Source organism: Amblyomma maculatum, chromosome 6 (assembly GCF_055883805.1).
Source record: "Amblyomma maculatum isolate TAMU_Amacu chromosome 6, ASM5588380v1, whole genome shotgun sequence".
In the NCBI taxonomy this organism is placed as follows: Eukaryota; Metazoa; Arthropoda; class Arachnida; order Ixodida; family Ixodidae; genus Amblyomma; species Amblyomma maculatum.
In genome coordinates, this window is record NC_139349.1 from 84,310,592 (window position 1) to 84,330,976 (window position 20,385).

At 46.1% G+C, this 20,385-nt stretch overlaps 1 protein-coding gene and 1 long non-coding RNA gene across 9 annotated transcripts in view; both read right to left on the reverse strand.

The window, feature by feature from the left end:
* Positions 1–20,385, reverse strand: part of LOC146186165 (uncharacterized) — a 233,119-nt gene that overhangs the window by 87,767 nt on the left and 124,967 nt on the right. For 6 of the 8 annotated variants that reach the window (XR_014708091.1, XR_014708084.1, XR_014708086.1 and 3 more), the window contains one exon: positions 19,769–19,838. The exons of the other annotated variants lie outside the window; for them this stretch is intronic. This is a non-coding gene — a long non-coding RNA (uncharacterized LOC146186165). The remainder of the gene's footprint in view (positions 1–19,768; positions 19,839–20,385) is intronic. 8 annotated transcript variants of the gene reach the window in all.
* On the reverse strand, positions 10,783–13,028 carry LOC146186167 (transcription initiation factor TFIID subunit 4-like). The gene has a single exon (XM_084605635.1). The coding sequence runs from the start codon at positions 12,869–12,871 to the stop codon at positions 10,910–10,912; it is 1,962 nt and encodes a 653-aa protein (XP_084461761.1). The 5' UTR covers positions 12,872–13,028; the 3' UTR covers positions 10,783–10,909.

Consider the following 20,385-nt stretch of genomic DNA (forward strand, 5'->3'; position numbering starts at 1 on the left):
CATGACAGGCACAACCCTATACTGCTTCTGCACACCTATGCAAAGCTCCACTCTCCCGTAAAATACTCTTAGGCTAATAATGTTAGCGGCTAGTTTCAGATAAGGGTTCGAACCGGCTACATATGTGCCTCGATTTTTAGCCGTTAACTGTAACTGAAGCTGTCCACTGGGGAATGATACAGATACTGTGCCTTTCTTTTCTCCAAAAAACCAAACCAACTGAAGACACTTGAGACTTTGTCAAACCCTACGCCATTCTCTCAACATGAAGAAGCCAAGTAAAATCACGCCAAATAGTAGTTTCGCAAGATTTAATTGGTTTAATTTGGTTTAATTTTTGCCATCTGACCCTAAGTGACGGCATGAATTGTATAGCCGCACTGTGACGCATTCGCGTATTTTTTCTTGCAGTTTTACTGTTAATTCAGACATGTTGACAGCAGCCAAATCTCGCAAGGTTTGCCGAAAACGAAATGTCACGCTCCCTGCGTCACTGTTCTCTCCCCCCCCCCCCCCCCTTTTTTTTTTTCGGGAAAAAAAAAAATCCGCAGTGCTCGCTTTTTACCGGAGTCGTAGAAGGTCAGAGAAAACCCAATATCGCCAATTGCCCAAGTGTGACGTGAATTTACCCCTATAGCTAATACCGTGAACAAACGCTCTCGTCTACTGGTGTCCCTGCCTCGCTACAGTGCATGCTGTAATACTGGCCAGTGAAAGGCAGCTATCCGGCTTCGCACGCGCCTAAGATAAGCCAGTGTTTTCACAGGAAGTGTCATTCTTAGACAGCAGCGCCAGGCCATCTTGCTGATTGTGCGTCTCAGTCAGGAAGCCGCTGAACTAATTTGCTGACTGTCTATATGTCACGCAGATTGCTTGGCCGTCGGGCTTGACACACACTTTGGAGAAAGTAGAGAAGTAAAAGAAGGAAACAATTTTTTCCGACGATGCTTCTCTTCTCACTAAGAAAACGAAAAGCCTGAGTGACGTTCAGAGAGATGTTGTAAAAGGCTTGTTCATAACTGGCTTATATCTTTTCTCGCTATCTTTATCTGCACCCCACATGGACCATATTTATTGTCAGAGCTACCCGACTCCATCTGGCGCAAACTTACACCCCTCCCCCCATAACCACTGGCTCTGGTATGTTTGCATCTGCATGAATTAATGTGTCCACGGAGCTAAACCCACATCTGCACAATAGCCAGGATCATCAGGACGAGAGAAGAAAGGATGCTCAGTAGTGGCCTAGGTATATGGTGCCGGTAACGAAAGTTTAATTAGGCGAAGCTTTATATAATTCACGCAGAAGGGGAAAACGAGGATTAGGTAACAGAACGGACGTTGGGGTGATGTCGCTAGAAAAAACTGTGTATACGACAGGTTAGTTAGGGAATTTGGGGCTGCCGGAATGTTCGGAAAACGCTAACGCTGATAATCCACAAGAAAGGGGACGAAAAAGACTTCACATATTACAGATCGATCAGCTTATTGTCCGCCGATTGCAAGGTGTTTACAAAGGTAATCATTAATAGAATCGGGACAAACCTAGACATCAACCAAAAAAAATGATTAATGGGCTTTAGCGCCTCAAGGCTAAATCTGCTATGAGGGATGGAGCTGTGGGGGATCCCTGTCTTCACCCCCTGGTGTGGTCGCACACTAAATGGGAGCCTTGGTATCGTCTCCATATAGTAAAGCCTCACAATGCATCGGAACGGCCGGGCTCAGCAGTCGAGCGCTGCAACCACTGAGCCACAGCGACAGTGCTCAACAACAAAATAGCACCAGTCCAAGACCCTAACGCTCACGTGGTACGAGAACGCGCAGATTATAACCAACTCTTGTATGAAGCCTTTAATAACTACGAGAAAGCATTTTACTCAGTAGAAACCTCAGCAGTCATGCAGGCATTATGGAGCCAGGACATAAAAGAGCCATACGCAAACGACTGGAAGATATATCTGTGGTGGCTGCCCACCGTATAATCCTCCATAAATAAAGTAACAAAATTACGAATAACGAAAGGGTCCGGCAGTAAGATACGATCTCCCCGGGGCTACTCGCCCTAGTTTAAAGGGGGTATTAAGATAACTGGATGTGGAACAGTTAGGGATTAGAGTTAATAAATAATAACCCATTAAAAATGCGACTCGCTGTTGGTATTGCCTTGCTAATAGCTAGGGGAAGAATTACTAAGTGGAATAAATAACCGAGAAGCAAAGCAGAACGGTAGGTCTAAAATTGATATGGATTAAAACAAAGTTGTGTTCCACAGTCGCGGAACAGAACAGGCGTTTAAGATGTTAGCGAGGCGCTAAAAGTGAAAGGAAAAAAGAAAAAGAAATTTACTTAGGACGAGTAGTGGATGGAGATGCGGCAAGAACACGAGACAGTGAAATAACTAGAGGTTTGGGATGGAGACCATTTGGCAGGTACTTCAATATCATGTGAATGGTAGTTTTCCAGTACTCCTTAAGAGGAAACTATACAAAAAAATTCTTACCGGAACTTTCCTTTGGGTGAGGAACGTGCCAGACTATAACGAGAGGGTTACACTTAAGTTCAGGACAAAGCAGCCAGTTTCGGAAAGGAAAATTGTAGATGCAACGTTGAGATACGGGAAGGGCGCAGAATCAGTCAGGAAACGAATGCGAGCTAATGCGATTATAGCAGAAATTAGGGAGAACAAATGGCCATGGGCAGCGCATATAGAGCGAAGGCAAGAGTACCGATGCTTCTTAAGGTTAACAGATTGGATTCTAAGAGTGCGCAAGCATACCGTGGGACGGCAGAATGTTAGGCGGATGGATAAGATTGGGACATTTGCGGAGATAAGAGATAAAGAGGGCGCATTGACACAGTGCCGGGTCAATCGGAGAAATATCGGAGTGACCTACACCCTGCAGTGGGCATAGCTAGGCTAACGATAATAACGACGAAACGTTAGGCATTGGCCATTATTATAATTATTTCAGCCCTCATGGCTTGCAGGGGGGTTATAATAGGCGGCTGTGCTGACACTTGCATAGCCAGTCGATTTCTTCTTTGTCTGCTTGAAAAACTTTTTTTCGGGTATTTTAAAGTTCGAAGGGGCCAGGTCCATTTCTCACAATCACTATATATGTGGCTGCATTCCACAAGAAGCGAAATATATTCCATTCAAAACTTGAGTATTTATTGCACTTCTCAGTCGTACATTTAGCTTTGTGTATAATAGAGAGGCAGAGGTGTGGTAATTGAGGAATACTTTTAAAATGTCTAACCCTTCGAAGCTGTTTACTGAGCTTATGAAATACAAAAAGAAAATTAATTCATTCTCAAGAAATGCTACGCATCTATAGTTGTAAGCCAGTTTGTATGCTTTAGTAAACAAGCTACGACTCATAAAAAAAAGGTCAAGAAACAGCAGGCGTAAGTTTAAACTGCAAAGTTACGTCCCCGTTAAAAAGAAAAAAAGAAAAGTCGAGTCATTTAGCTGCAGTCTTTTATTCGTATGTGCTTTAATATACTTAAACCTGAATTCCACTTATGATTCAGCAAGTTTTCGACTGCCGAATTTCAGTTGTCAATTTATTTTGAAGCCTACACATTTATAACGAGACGGCCGGTTGCTATAGAACTAACAGCTTATTAACGTGTACTATTGATTCCCCTCACCTGAATTTACGTTCAACGTTAGTCTGTTCAATAAGTGCTGCCAGTTGCCAGTTGCTTTGAAAGATTTTGTGTTTTGTGTTCTTTCTCTCTCTCTCTCCTCCCCCTCTTCCCTGCAATCCAGTCGCGATTTAACGCACGTTCGAGAGCAAGCAGATTGGCTCCGTATAACTGAATTAGAAAAAAAGAATAATTCGAGCGGACTCACAGTCACTCGTGTTTTTGGTTTTAGCTGACACGCAATATTGACGAATTTCGTTGATCAATAACAGGCTCTCATTAAGAGCCCTAGATTTTCGAAACGCGGTGCAGTTTGTTGGACTCGAAATTCAGCCAGACAGACGCGCATGACGGCAGCGAACGAGTTTTACGATGAGCACGATTAACGCTGATGAATGAACTTCTCTAAGCACCAGCGCTCTCACTGGCGAGTAGCAAATTCGTGGGCTAGAAGTTTCCCGTTTTTCGATTAACCGGCATAACAAAGATAATATAGAACACAATTTCTTTTATTGGCGTCACTGCCGAGGAACAGGCCATAAACGCTTAGAATTTGAATTTGAGTTCGCAATCACGTGCGAAAATACGCCAAAGACTAACTTGCCATGAAGGGAGTTGTTTCAGCACAGATGCATATATTTAATCGATTAGTCTCTCACAATGAGAGAAAAGATAACCAAATCCTTGTAAATTAGAATTAATAGCTTATCCCAAGCGTGTCCATACAAATATCCTTAGTTATGTATAGGCAACCCTTCCAAACTAGCTCGTCTCGCCACGCTGGTAGCTACCAGGCAAACAAAATTATGGAAGTTCATTTAGCTTCCTCGTCATTCTGCGCAAACAATGCGTCCTGCAAGGATTTGCAAATGAGTGTGGCGCCCAAAAGGCGTCTTTTCGGGAAATCCGCGACATAGCCTGCAATTTTCTGCGCTCAGCTTAGGCATAGAAAATAGCAATGTACGCGTTTGAAATATGGTCTGAGCAACCGCAGATAGAGATGAATTTATTGAAAGGAAAGGCAGAGAGGTTGGCTGGAATGAATAAAATCTGGCCTGCTACTCTGCACTGGGGAAGGGGAGAAGAAAGAAGATCATGATGGGTGACAATGTGAGAGAAGGCGCAGTAACGTCGCACCGCGGAGGGAGACCAAATACAAGCGGCAATTTTGAGCGCAATGTTTAAGTTTCGCAGGCTTAAAGAGCATGCAATTGAATTGAAGGCTAGTGCTGCCTGAATATGTGCACCGTACCCCTACAAAGCGGTAAACCCATTGTGAATACCACCATCGATGTCGGCAAGCAACGGGACGCGGTAATAAGCTTGAGCTAACCTGTGATAACCACTTCTACACGCAGTCGACCCCATATCCCGGAGGAGAAAGAAATACTCTACTTAAAGGGCCACTGTCCAGGGAAGGCCCTTTTAAGAAAAGGAGCCCAGTGTTTCGATCAGGTACCGGAGATAGTCTGTGCAAAATTCTACAGCGACACGCGCGCCGCAAAGCATCGAAAATACAATTCAAAGCTCCCTCATGCTCTCCTTTGAGAAGCCAGCTTCACCGCTCCCTGCGCTGGCCCGACGGGCCACGATAATGACGTACGTATCGGGAACGACGTCCATTGGTCCGTCTAGCTGACTGACGGGAGAAGGATGGGTGTCTACCGCTCGCAGCGCGCTTTTCCCTCGCCACGGCCAGACTGAATCCAGCGGCGCGCGCTCCCTCGACCGTTTTTTTTTTTTTCGCGCTCGTGGAGAGCCACGCCCCACCTCCCGCCAAACGCGGAGGAGGAAGGGGAATTTGTATTGCGGAGGCTAGACGACCTCGGGCAGGAGAGTGAAAAACCTTTGCGAGGGAACGGAAGGAGAGAGGCAGGATAGAATCGGGCGATTGCGGTGGCTGTAACTGCGTTATTAGTTACTCTTTTCAAAAACATTTTGCGGCCTTGCGTTCCAGGGGCGAAGTCTCACAGTCACCGGGGAAGAAAATATTTTCGACCGGAGGGTGGACAGTGGGCCTTTAAGTCGAATAAAATGAGTGGTTGTTTGGCTGCGGCCTGTCGAACCAGAGTGACGCCAAACACTTCAGAAACGAGGAGTGAAATAAGGACAGTCCGGAGATTATGTAGTAATGTGATGGCAACTTCAAGGCGGAGGTTCCGTTTGATCGAGCTCTGCTACATTGACAAGGACGCGGGACCAGGGACTGCCTAAACATCAAGAATATAAACATGCTTCCCAAACACGTTTCACCGCTTTGTGATAGGATATAAAATGCGCCAATCGGAGCGCAGTCAAAAGCACCGCTGTGGAGTCCTTCCCCGATAACATCTGAATGATATAAAGGGGCCTTGCTTGTTTTGTATTTCTGCTGCCGAACATATCCCCGGTGGCATCGAAGCTGCCCCTACGCGAATAATAAAAAAACAATGTGGTACGCGTAATATCTGAGGTTCATGAAGTGGATAAATAAAAATATCCCACTTGAAATCCGACGACATTAAGACCGAAGCACACACAACATCGTCACACTATCCTCTCAAATCTTTACTCCATCGCATTGCAACATTCGTAAAGCGACGTCGACTACTTGTCGTTCTGGTATTTTGTGCTGCACGAAGGCATACGTATTGGCCCTCATTGAGATAAACAAGGGAGTTTGATCATTCTGGAAAATAAATCCCCCATCGGAAGAGCAAACGCGCAATCACAGTAACTACTATACTCGATCGAAACTGTTATAACTGGGCTGTATCGTTAGGAATAAAAACTAAACTGTATATATATACAGATGAAACGGATAGCACACAGTGCCAGAGAAGAGTGACAAAATATGCTTGCTGCAAGACACAAGGGCAAATATTCGGTGTAATGCTAGAACACATATCGCGTATCTTTTCGCATTGCCCTTTCTGTTTACTTTAAGCTCTAACAGCCTTCTGTCCTGCATCAGAAAACTCGTATCGAACTGCGAAAACAGCTCAAGGTATATACAAGAAAGGACCAGGGTTGCCTGCGAAACCGAACACGAAAAGGTCATCAGAGAACACGGGCTGGATCTTTACGGGGAGGCCAAAGCGACATGTCTTGTGTGCGGATTTGTCGACAAAAACAGGCGGCGAAGCTGCAAAACAAGAACAAAAGTGTACAGTACGCGTAGGAAGGTTTTCCAAAAGCGACGCTCCGAGTTCCAAGATAACACTGTCAACTCTAGTGCTCTTGGATGTATAAGCCCGTGAAATATTGTTGAATCGTTCTTTTAAATTCGAGCTTTTGTATCTTCAATGCTTACATTATTTTTCGATACCTTTTCGTAGAGCTGAAATATAAAGTGGTAGGCCTTGTTGTAAGGCATAAAGTAATAATTGGAAACAGTAGCTGGATCATGCACATTGGATAGCAAACATTCATTCAACTTTTTCATAATTTCCTAATGCATAAAAAGCTTCCTAGAGATCATACATTCAGCATTACCGAGACACCTTACGTTCCTAAGCAAATTACCCAATCGAAAGTATTTTGAAAATACAAAAAAAAAAATCGGACAAGAGTACTGCAGCGCGGGTTAATCAATCCACCCTGCATCCACAAACTCTTTGAGGACACGTTCTGCACAGGCGCCAACGTATTAAAATTACTGCTAGGACTTAATTTTTAAGCACGCGAAACTCCAAGGAACAGCAATTAGGTGCATCAAAACTGGGTATGATGAAATAAAACTTGGAAATGGCTTTAATATATGCGGACGCAGCTCAGTAACCGCGCCAGCCAGACTCATTTCTCACGGCGCCTTTCAAAATATACGGAGCGATGCTAGATTTCGAAACCACTGCGTTGCACCCTTGGTGCACATGACGGAGCCGACAGGACGTGAACATCAGTCTGATTGACAACACCAGAAAGTAATTTAACTTGTTTTGAGAGAAGACGACCGGAAAACAAGAACAAAAAAACAACCGCCGACAGCGTTGTCGATTGCGTGCTTTCATTTCGCATGCACCGGTGTAAAAAAAAGATTAACGACAGTGCGTATTTCATGCATCACATCATTAAGAGCCGAAGAAGGCGGGCGGCACGTCTTGCGGAAGCGCTATGAGAGTAACATGGCTCCTCTTGTTTTTACCTCGAAGAAACTGAGCCTTCAAAGTGTAATTTGTGCTGAAGAGGAGAGCAGGAGCTAAAAACTAAACATAGCTCTTCTTCGACACTCATATTTCCGTGCAGTCCTCAGAAAACAAGCAGCGAAAGCTCAAATAAAAATTCCGACAACAGGCGATGAAAAGAAATCGAACGTGTCCGGCTCTTCTCTACTCAAATGTAACTCCTGATGTTCAGCGATGCGAAGAAGCTACAAAGTCACCGCAGCGGTGACCTATAAAGGTCTGCGCATCTTCATCCCATGCGGAGGTGCAGGGCTCGATCCCTGTGCCGCCTAATGGTTCTACAGCGGGTGTTCGCTTGGCCGTACATGTGCTTGGCTTATCTCGGAGCGAGTGGGCTGAAATGATTGGAGAAATGCGCCTCTGACTCTACCTGCGGTAAACTATATCTTTTTTTCCTTGGTTTTGGCGAAGGGCGTCTCCATGCCAATAGAATCCACCATCTTCTTCACGCGAAGCAGGCACCAAGAGCGGATATAGAGAGCATGAAGATACAGCTGCCCATCGAAGCACATTCATAGGAGGAGTATAGTGCGCGGGCTGGCGCAGCCTGCTGAGACGACTGAGACGACAAGCAGAGCAGAGCTTCGTGTGTATCAGGCCTGCAGTGTGTGATATATGTAAAACTGGGAGGCGCAAAGTACCGACACGAAGCCGTGTCTGCCAGTAGTTCGAGTACCAGCACATCGCGTGCACCAGCACGACACGCTCGTCTTCATGGAGCAGCGAGTCACTACAAGCGCGTAGGCGTATTCGTTTAAAACTCGGTTATTGGTGACCCGTACGCGTGCGTGCGTGCGTGCGTGTGCGTGTGCGTGCGTGTGCGTGTGCGTGTGTGTGTGTGTGTGTGTGTGTGTGTGTGTGTGTGTGTGTGTGTGTGTGTGTGTGTGTGTGTGTGTGTGTGTGTGCGCGCGTGTGTGTGTGTGTGTGTGTGTGTGTGTGCGCGTGTGTGCGTGCGTGCGTGCGTGCGTGTGCACGCGCGCGCGCGAGCGTGCATGCGTTGCGCTCTTCTGCATTCCTTTAGAAGCCATTTTCCAGTACGCGCATCTGTTTTTCATGAACATATGCAAATATATTAATCACCTGCGTTTACACTAGCAAATCATTTACCTTGTTTCGTGCTAGACCGTTTCTGAAAGAAATCAGTGTGTGACACAACCCTCCAAAGCTCGCTTTAGACATTCCAGCGCGCAAGAGTGATGTGGTGCTACATCTCAGGGTTGACTTCCATCTCTGGTGCACGGTATTAGAGAGCTGCTGTGGATAAATATAAAGAAAGAGACTTAAGGCTCTTCTGTTGAAAAGAACATTAGCTAGCAGTCATCAGAGTCGTCATTCCGGTAAGCAGAAACGTAAAGAGGGGAAAAGAAACGGCACACCATATGATACGTGCTACTAAAAATAGTAAGGAAAAGAAGCGGATGCAAGCGCAGTATGAAATATGAATCGCCGGTTGTTCGCTTAGCGAAGCGAAGTATTTGTTAACAACCGAGTGCTTTCTAAGTTGAAGTTGTAGGTTGAGAAAGAGCAGAAAGAAATCGGAGAGAAATATTCTGCTGCCGTGTGAATCAAGGCACGCGGGCGGCATAGAAGCAGAAGCTGTGAAAACTTTTGCGAAGACGCGTAGCGCGACCAACGCAAATTAATTTCCCGGGCAGAAGGGTGAAAGAGTGGGTTTGTATACGCATCAGTTATTCCCATATAAATGGCGACGGTGGCAGCTGCTTCCCTGTTCCGTGCGTGTTTCGTGCTGTGCGAGACAATGACATGCTGAGAAGGCAATAAACTCCTCTAAGTGAACGTTCTGTTAGGCGACTCTCTCGCATCGTGTACCTCCAGCGATCGCTGGAGGAGCGAGGAATAGCGATAAAAACATTCAAATTTTTTTAGAGCACATTGCCCTAAAGGGGCAGCGGTAACATATAGTAATTGAAATCGTTGGCTCAGACGGAGCAGTTGCTGACATACCACGGTACGGCTAATCCCTAAAGCACACAAACACCACCAACAGCACCAGCACATATTGCGCTCCGTCTCTCTATTTTGATGCAGGAATACATTTAATATCGGCGCTCACAGTTTTTGGCATCCCCAAATCGCAGATTTATGTCGAACACAAATATTACTGTATGAACTAGGCTGCAGTTTAACTGAACCATTCGGCTGAATGCCGCTGCTGTGCTTGCTTAGTTGCAAAGCAAAGCAAGAAAGACTTCGACCGAGCAAGGACCACTAAACAGTCACAGCAGCAGCGTCACGCTTCTCTTTCTTCTTTTTCCTCTTGAACCTTTTTAAACATGGCACATACCCACATGGTAGGATTGGCCAAGGTCTCTCTTTTGACTTGGCTTGGCTCTTGACTTAGCTCTTGGCTTGTTTTGCCTTGAATTGTCTTTGCATACCAGAATGCCAACACTGCGCATAAACTGCGGAACCTATTGCGACGTCTCGCTGGCATATCTCGCGAACACATCTCGCGGAATCTCATGGACACCTGCGATATATTCACCATGAACGTAGACAGACTTTCGCCTTAAAACGATGTCACACCATTACCCCTTTCCCTATTCCTAACCAGTGGAAGGCCGCCCTCCTAAACGAACACCCTGAAGGCCGAAACCTGTTCGTATACGGAGCCGCCGTAGTAAATTCCACCAGTAAAATCGTGGAAACTTAGGATTCATGAAAACTAGATTTGGTGGATTAATATTCTCGAGAACGCTTCTGTTACTCGATCAACTTAGACCGGTGCCGGAAGCAACGACTATCTTCAGCTAAACAAGGGCTCCGTGTTGAACGCACAGTACCCGTTCTCGTCGTGAAACAACCGCTGGTGCAGGTTACATTAAATTTCAGAGCACCTAGGCCTATAAAGTGACGAGATATGGCGACAAAAGCGCCAAAGGGGAAGTAATAACAAAAAAGAAAAAACACGTTCTCTTTTTGAAAATTTTAAGCAGTGAAACAGCTGAGACTGAGCCTTAAATATGGTCACAACAAAAACAAAACAGAAAAGTTCTCCGTAAGCTCTTTCAGTCGGATGCGTGGAAAGTTTATCACCCAGCAGGTCCTCGGTTCGAACCCTTGACAGCTCTTTAGTGCTTCATATACGCTTGGTAGATGAAGTTGCGACTGCCACTGTCCTTTTCCTGCTCTAAGAGAAAAAGCAGGTCGCGCGCGTTGACGCGTTTCATCCTCGGCCTGAACACGGGCGGCTGGACAGAAGCGGACACACCGGATGCGCCGGCCGCCGCCAGCGCATCGATCGTGGACAAGGGCCGTTTACGGGGCCCGATGGCAAGTAGAGCCGTCACGTTAGCCTCACGCTGCCTCGCTTCATCCTGCTCTGCCTTCTGCAGTTCGCGCGCTCGCTGCCTCAGCTTCAGCTGTTCGGGATCTTCGGACCGCGAACGGCTCCGCGCTGCCCTCAGCAACATCTCCCGCTCTTCTTCTTCGTGGCGCCGCGTCTCTGCCTTGTCGAGCTCCTCGAGGAAGCGCAGCTGCTGGCGCACGTCCTGCGTGGGTGCGCAGCGCGGGTTCCGGTACGGGTTTTCTTGGCGGTGCTCGGCAATCACGCTGAGCTTCTCGATGAGCGTCTTGAGCCGCTCCTGCGTTGCGTGAGACACGAGTGCCACCACGTCGTCCGGCACCTCTGCGATGCCGTGACGCGCGGCGATGGCGGCGATCCTCTTTCGAAGAGCTCCGGCGAAGAGGAAGTTCTCGTCCTTGCACGAGCGGTCGCGAGCCTCCGCACTGTTCGATGAAAGAACGCTCCTGCTCTCAGAGTCCACGTCAATTCCGCCCATGGCGACTACGTCGTTGATATCATCGTCAAGGACGGCCGGCGCTCGCTTCTCTTTGGCCTCCCTGCTGCCCGTTGCAGAGCTCTTTGGCGCCACGGGAGCTGGCACCTTGAAAGTGTGTAGGGCGGCAGCAGTGGACGGCAGGCCAGCTGTGAAAGAAGTAGGCTTGGCTAGGAGAAGGCTCTTGCCACCACTAGGAGCAACGAAGCGGGACGCGGGGCGCGCGGGTACGGCGTACCTCTGTTGCTGCGCAAGGAGACCGTGGAAGTTGAGAGGCGCCGTGAGGGCGTTTTGAGGCATAATCTGCATCTGTGCACCCGCAGAGCGCGGCATTACAGCTCTGTCCGCAGTGGTATTCTGCAGGCTGCGTGTTACGGACGAGGAAGGAGGTGGCATACAGATGGCGCTTCGCGGTGGCGGTCGGACGCCCTCGATGGTGAGCTCCTTCGTCAGAAGAGCATGTCTCAAGAAGGGAAGGCTCTTTCGTAGGAAAGGAATCAGGCACGGTTGTGGAGAGGAGTTGAGTTCTATCTCTAGCTGGTTGGTGAAGTCTTCGGGCTGAATAGTACCGTCGATCAGGGCTTGAATCAAACACCTGACATTTGTAGCCGTGAGGTCAGGCTGATCGCTGGCCAGGCGAATCAGAGTAGAGAGGAAGTTTTTGCACTTGTTTTTGGCTGTGTTTGGAGACATTTGGGAGGGGCTGCTTGCCGGCGCTTTACTGGTCGGCATCATGCCGCCCTGGACCTGCAGCTGTTGTCCAATGGGGATGTTGGGGGTGGGAACTATCTGGGCTCCTAAGGACTGTGGTGGCGGTATTCCCTGTGCTTGCGAGGTGCACACGATGCCTGGAGAACCGAGTGCCATGTTGGGATGCCTGTGTCTTATCGGCGCCGGCGCCGACGTGTACCTGGCCGGCATCGGTTGCAAGCGCCGGTGCTGCTGTGCAGGTTTTGGCAAGGCGGGCATTCGGAACAAGTGTTGGCCTCCGGGGCGTGAAGGTGTGACCGGCTGCATGGCGGCAGACTGCATGTTGACGACTTGCAGTTGGCCAGTATCGGTTTTTAACAGGACTGTGCCCCGCATCACACCTGTCTGTAACGGGACGGCATTCGGCTGGATAATGCTGGTCCGCTGGGGTGCCGGCCCTCTCGGCAGGATGGCCACTCGTGGTGGTTGCATTGCTGGAGGATCGAGCACTATCCTCGGTGCTAAAAGTCTCTGTCCAGATGGCATAGACTTGGGTGGATTCATGATGAGCTGTGTGAAAAACGAGGTACTTCCACTGAGAAGTGTCCCACAGGAGTCGGCCGCAACAAAGCGAAAGCGTCGCACCGTAAAAATATTCCTTGAAATCACTACGACTGCACTGCGCTGTTTAATCTGGGCAACACGTATATAAGCACAACTAAGCATGGTGCCTGATGCTACATAGACAAATCCCAAAAACATAAAGAGCAGTGGTAACCGAGAGGAATTACTGCAGTCATTTGCCTAATTAAGCCATTGTAGACTCGCGCTTGTCTAAATTTTGCAGCGTGGACTAACATGTTATGAACGGTGCACGCATAAAATTATTGCTATAGACTAAGCCCGGTAGTTATGTGCCGTTTTTTTGTTTGCTCAAGCGCATGACATGAGTACGGTACCAAGAGTCAGTAAACTCTTTGTAACTATGGCTCCTTTCCATCGCCACAGCTTGGCGAGCTGGGGATTAAAATACGTAAGCATTTACACAGTATTATAGCGACATACCTTCAGGACTGCTTGCTTGTCGCCACTTAAGTGCTAAAGAGGAGTTTCAGCCTTTATCCCCACCATGAGTTAAGGAAAGCGACAAAAAGAGCTTCCCAACTTGCTTAGTAAAGCCCATGAAAAGAAACGAGTGTAAGCCAATAAAATGGCACACGCAGGCGGTGGTAACGAAGAATCGCTTCGCTGTACTGCATACAGACCACAGAATACAGAATATGGCTGCCTTTTGTACGATGTAAAACTAACCGGACAAATTCAGTTCATGGTGCACAGAGTAGCGCGAAAACATGAACGGCAAAGGAAGAAAACAAACAATCAGCAGGTATCAGCTTACTCCGCCTTCTATTTTCAAAATCAACACAGGCTCAGCCTTCTTCGCCACTATGAGATGACAATTTTTCCTTAGCCTCAGTCATTTCCCTCGGCACCAAACGACAAACTCGGTTTTATACTTAAGGTGGTGGTAAAAACTCGAAGAAAACGAAGTGACCCTGACCAAAAGCCTATCCAGCGCAATTTCCCCTAGTCTGCTTCCGTAATTGACCCAACTGGCAAAAATGACGTCCTCACCTTTTCTCCGCTTTTGATGCAGTCCCTGACGAAGTGCTTGCAAAAGAGAACCAGTCACGAAAGTACCACAGTTCTTGCAGGAGACCGATCAAGCTTGAAGGCTTGCCGCACGAACCTTATGATGCGAAAAGCACTCGCACGCGTGTTCGGATCCGAAGCCAGGCGCGTGGTAGCACCAGCGCGTGAACATGCGGGCTAGCTTCGAAACACGTGGATGGAACGAATCTTTTTCTTCCACGGTGGGGACGACTCGTACTTCTTTCTTTTTTAAGGAAATGGGCTCCCGAGTGCGATGAAGCTGCTAAACGCAGTCTAATTTTCAAGGGAAGGCAAGTCGTAAATATTTCACGTCCCATTCTGGAGCACTCTTTTGTTCTTGCTTATTTTCTTTTTCAGAAGTGCCTAGCACTCCCGCCAGTGGCGAAGACCTTAGGGAGGTCTCTCCGCCAAGAAAAAGAAACAATCGCTGCAGCTCATGTTCCGCAAGATGAGAACGCAAGAATTCGGAATGAGAAGGAGACGGACTACGAAGAAGTATACACAGCCGACGCAAGCGAATCCTCCGTGGCAAAGGATCTGCTACCTCTTGCTCCCTGCCCCCCCCCCACCCCCCCCCCCTATCCCTCCGTCTCTACCTTCCCTTTCCGGCGTTCCTGCTCGCTCCTCTCGCTTTCGGGGCTCCAGAACCTCTCGTAATATACGAGCTGTGTTCTTGGAGGATAAACACCTTCATGTATCCGCGTAGCACACACAGATGAGCGCTGACAGTGCCACACCAGAGTTACGAGCTGCACCGGAGAGAGAGCAAGTCAGCTCGGAGGAAACACTGGGTGTAAAGTTTCGCGTTTTCCGTGCCTGCTGCCTGGTGGGGCCCAAGACGAAGTTAGACAACGCCATCTTGCCTGCGGGGGCAACGGCTCTTCTTCCATCGGCTGCTTCCAGTTCCCGTGCCAGCTTCCTCCCGGCACGCACTTTGGAGCACCACGTTCGGCTGCTGTATCAGTTTTCGTCTTTTTTCTTATTATTCCACAGAACTTGAGCGCGCGCGAGCGTGCCTGTGAGCGCGCGCGAAGTGATGGAGGAGAGATAACAGCACACAGAACAGGGAAAGAATCGTCGCATTGGATGGCTCCCCTTACTTTTACCACCAGGTGTTCCTCGAAGGGCACCGACATGACTATGGCTCAGCACTCACTGCTCCACTTTTGATCCGGACTACCCGCGTTCAATCCCGGAGGTGTTTAAACTTTAAACGGAATGTAATTAAGCGTACAATGGGTCCGTGCATTGCGCTGTCAGTTGCACGTTGAAAAGCCCTGTGCGGTCGCAATTACCCGGCGTTAATTGCCCGAGTCACTTTGTTACGTTAAACGTCATGAACCAAGTCCGCACCGTTTAGTACATCTGAGGTCCTTAATAATGTGCATAGAGGAAGCAAGGCAAAGCACACCACAATTGCGCCTATTTCCACACGCTTCCTTTCATCCTCCCTATTTGTCAGGTACAGTTTAAATGTCAACCAATAGTGTGGGAAATAGCGTGCACCTCCAATTCACCTGCACTGAACGGAGCTCCCCTGCCGAGAGTCTGTCCCGTGACCGCTGCCACTCGCCGTATTGCCTAAGTAGCGAACGCGTTCGGCTGCTGAGCCGGAGATGTAAGAGTTAAACTTCGGCCGAACTCGCCGGAGTGACGCAGTGGCTAGTCTGCCCTGCTTCTGAACCCTAGGATGCAGTTCAATTACTGCAGCGAAGACCACACTTCGATATAAGGGAAATGCGGAAACAGCACTCGTGCTGTACTTTTTTACAGTCAACGTTAAAGAACCCCTTATTGTATTGTATTGTATTGTATTGTATTGCATTGTACTGTATTGTATTGTATTTGCATTGCATTACATTGCGTTGCATTGCAATGGGTTTTATGCAACATAGGCAAGTAATGTCATCATGCGACAAACACAGGGCTGAGTGTGCGTTAAAAAAATTTTTCTTTTGAGTGTGTGTTAAAAAATTTTTCTTCACAGAAATGTTAGAGTTTGCTTACAAGGTTGACTCATTTGAAGAAAAAAAAAGAGAAAACACGAAAATTCGACAAGAAAATTTTTCCCCAACATAAGGCTTGAATGGAGTGGGATGTGAACATTGCAGAGACATTCCACGCCAACTGATCCAAGTTGAGCGATGAACCATCTTCGATCTCCTTGTAAAAAGTTACGGCTGATCAAATTATCACGAATAAAAATGTCCCAACTTATTTTTGTGAAAAAAAAATTGTTTATCTCCCATTGCCGCCATCTTAAATTTACAAGCGGTAGCAAATCCTAGTCGCTGAATAAATTGTAAAAAATAGGCATTTACACGCATGCCTACGAAGCTTTTTTTCCTACATTTGCAAGATGTGACACTCATTAAAGAAACAAAGTATTTATTGTATTATTCTTTAAATAAAAATGCGGAAGTAGACGCATTACAATGTATATTCCAACATTTGTATTACAATAAACGTTCAACTAGTATTCAATTCAACTGTTTTTTTTTTTGTTGTTGTTGTTGTTGTTTTTTCAAGTTGTCAAAAAGGCAACGAATGTAATAAGACTATTCCAAGGATAAAAAAACGTGTGGTGTCTAAGGAAAAAATATGATTTTCAGAAAATTTACGTTTTCAGCCATATTCAGCCGTCGGTTGCATAGTGAAGTGCTCCTAGTAAAAATTAGTAATCAATTCAACTGTTTTTTTTTTTTTTGTTGTTGTTGTTGTTGTTTTTTTTTTCAAGTTGTCAAAAAGGCAACGAATATAATAAAATTATTCCAAGGATCAAAAAAATGTGTGGTGTTTAAGGAAAAAATATGATTTTCAGAAAATTTACGTTTTCAGCCGTATTCAGCCGTCGGTAGCATAGTGAAGTGCTCCTAGTAAAAATATCAAAGATAGTAAGTTGAACATTACCAATCACGTTTATTTCTAAAATTTAATTGAAGTACTTTTTGTTTGAAGCGAAATAATAGTTTTGCAGATTCAGTCCTTGCAATATCGGCGGTACTCCGTGCTTGCTCTTCACCGCAGTGAACGCTACAGCCGACGTCGAGGAAGCAAATACGTAAGGCCGCGTGGTACTCGCAGTGCATTCGCATTGTATTTGGCTGTCTAAATGTCCCACTTTAAACATCCAGTCGTTGAGTGCGCCGTATGTTTCACGCGCACTTTTGAAAGAGATAAAGGCTTGATGTGGGGAAACCCGCGTATCCCTTTCAAAGGTAGCCCTCTTGAAAATAACTCAAAAAGGTCACCTTCATTTTCTTGAATAACTTCTTCGATCACCCAGAGGACTACGATACTTTTGATAGCTTCCTCCGGCCATGTGACCAGCTTATAATGAGTCAGTATTTATTTTTATATGGCATCTGAATACCTCTCTTGCTGAAGCATTTCATTATTCCCCCCATATCGTCGCAATCAGTTTTGTCATGAGAGATAGCAAGAAATTCCAATTCGACTGGCAAATTGAATCATGGCAGGGCAGGTTTATGACCTAATTTGTTTTTTTTTTTGTTTTTGTGTGTGTGTGTGTGTGTGTGTGTGTGTGTGTGTGTGTGTGTGTGTGTGTGTGTGTGTGTGCGTGCGTGTGCGTGTGCGTGCGTGTGCGTGTGTGTGCGTGCGTGTGCGTGCGTGTGTGTGTGTGTGTGTGTGTGTGTGTGTGTGTGTGTGTGTGTGTGTGTGTGTGTGTGTGTGTGTGTGTGTGTGTGTGTGTGTGTGTGTGTGTGTGTGTGTGTGTGTGTGTGTGTGTGTGTGTGTGTGTGTGTGTGTGTGTGTGTGTGTGTGTGTGTGTGTGTGTGTGTGTGTGTGTGTGTGTGTGTGTGTGTGTGTGTGTGTGTGTGTGTGTGTGTGTGTGTGTGTGTGTGTGTGTGTGTGTGTGTGTGTGTGTGTGTGTGTGTGTGTGTGTGTGTGTGTGTGTGTGTGTGTGTGTGTGTGTGTGTGTGTGTGTGTGTGTGTGTGTGTGTGTGTGTGTGTGTGTGTGTGTGTGTGTGTGTGTGTGTGTGTGTGTGTGTGTGTGTGTGTGTGTGTGTGTGTGTGTGTGTGTGTGTGTGTGTGTGTGTGTGTGTGTGTGTGTGTGTGTGTGTGTGTGTGTGTGTGTGTGTGTGTGTGTGTGTGTGTGTGTGTGTGTGTGTGTGTGTGTGTTGAGAGGGGACGCCGTCGGAAAAGTGATGAATTTTCTTAACTTCTGGAAGATCAGTTTTCAACAGTTATCAGCTGTTTACATATATAAGAACGATGAGATCGCCAACTGAGGCCATCCACAATCCAAAACGATACCCATATATCTCACCATTTCAACATAAGGAACCGGCGAACAATAACGAGAAATGCAACTTGATGAATGCAACTTTAAAGGAGCATCTAAGTTTAGACTCTTGGGAAGTTTTCTAAAACATACAAGTTATGTCGTTTTGTTATTTATACTGAGGAAATTTGAATCATACCAGTCTATTTCAGCAGTGGAGGCTTTTTGAAGTATCTCTACACAGGCATATGATATTCAATATGGCGGGAAATGAGAAGTATGTCATCTGCATATTGATACAGCCTACAGGAGATGATACTATGCGAGAAGTCATTGACAAACAAGTTAAACAACAAGGGTGAAAGGAATACAGGAACAGTTAAACTGCGGAACACCGCAGTTTAACTGTATAGGAAGCTTGTACTTTCTCCTATACAAACTGAGGATGATGGCTCAGGTAACTTTTCAAAACGACAAAGAAATAACATCGCAAGCCGAAGATATAGAATTTTCAAAGCAACATTTCATGGTCTATTGAGTCAAATGCTCTTTAGACATCTAGGAAGAGCCCACAAGCTATCTGATTAAGTTCGAGGGTAGTGTGCAAGTAGTCCGAGACGTCTTTCAACAGACACTGTGTGCCTTTGCCTATACCACGAAATCGTACTGACTGTCAGAAATAATGTCATCTGTGTTCACGAAATTCTGCACAAACCTGAATGCGTGTTTTTCTAATATTTGCGCCAGAAAAGTCTGCACAGATATTGGTCGGTAGTTATGAATTTCTGAGAGATCGCCCTCTTTGGGCACAGGGGTCACTCTTGCGAGCTTCATAGTGAAGTATGGGCAAAATAAAGGGAAGAGATAACACCATGCCGTTGGTGTTCCCCTCAAGCCGATGGTGTACGGCCCGTGTTCCGCATTCTGTATGCGTATGTAGGCTTTGAAGTCTGTAAGGAATTGCCGTGAGTAACTGAACGTTTTGTGGCCACAGTTGGTGATGTGACAGAGGTGGTGGAGGATTACGTCGTGCTTGACATTATGTAATGAGCCTTTAAGTTGGGATTTTAAATGTCGTAATGATGGTATTCATTATACACACCAGCACATCCTTCAGGGCTTCATAATTTCTAAAAACATCATCCATTCGAACGCCATCTATGCCAGCGGATTTTCTTTTTTGAATGATCGTAATAGGGTATCCAGCAAATCATTATCGTTCATATCGGGTAGAGACGCAGACTCGGAGAATGCGACTTCATGCATGCGTGGCGAAGAAGAAGCACTGAAGGATTTCTGGCTGTGCAATGATTTCATTCAATAACTTTTGTGATCTTAAATATTTTGTTTTTGTTTAGTTGTCAATTACTTTAATACACTAATTCAGTTTGTGTAGGACATTTGGCAGTCCACACTGAACCCTGGCCAATCCCCCTTCGTGGATATGTGCCAAATATCAAGGAAGAAGAAGAAGAAGACGAGAAATACAGGTTAATACGATCAGCAAGACACTTGTCTGCAGGCCCAAACTTTAGCTTACTCACCCTTCTCGATTCACGAGGCTTGCAACCACGCAGGTCATTTTCAAGCGACCACGTATTAGCCGAGTCGTTTCTGGAATAAAAAAAAAATCTGTCTAGTAAAGGTAACTTTTGGCTAGCCGATCGAGATAGTAATGCGGCTCTATCTCTTGCAGCTCTGGATCCATTTCTTAGTGCTGTATTTTGGGGACACCGCCTGCATCGCTGTCAAAGAATATCTGTGTATTGCTGCGAGCACATCTGCATGCAACATCTGAGGTCATGATTGCGTCTCTTTTATTTGAACATTTATTTTGGAAGCTAATATTTTGGAATAATAATAATAATAATAATAATAATAATAATAATAATAATAATAATAATAATAATAATAATAATAATAATAATAATAATAATAATAATAATAATAATAATAATAATAATAATAATAATAATAATAATTTAATATAACGTACGCGGGAACAACCACGTGGTCTTGGTACTTCAGCGCAAATAAGCATAAAAAATCCACAAAAACAATTTCGCAATATAGGCATAGAAGACAAATGCAGAACGAAATAACACAAAGAGCGGAATTTAGACTGAAAGTAGTATCGGGGACAATTAGATTGATGAGGCGC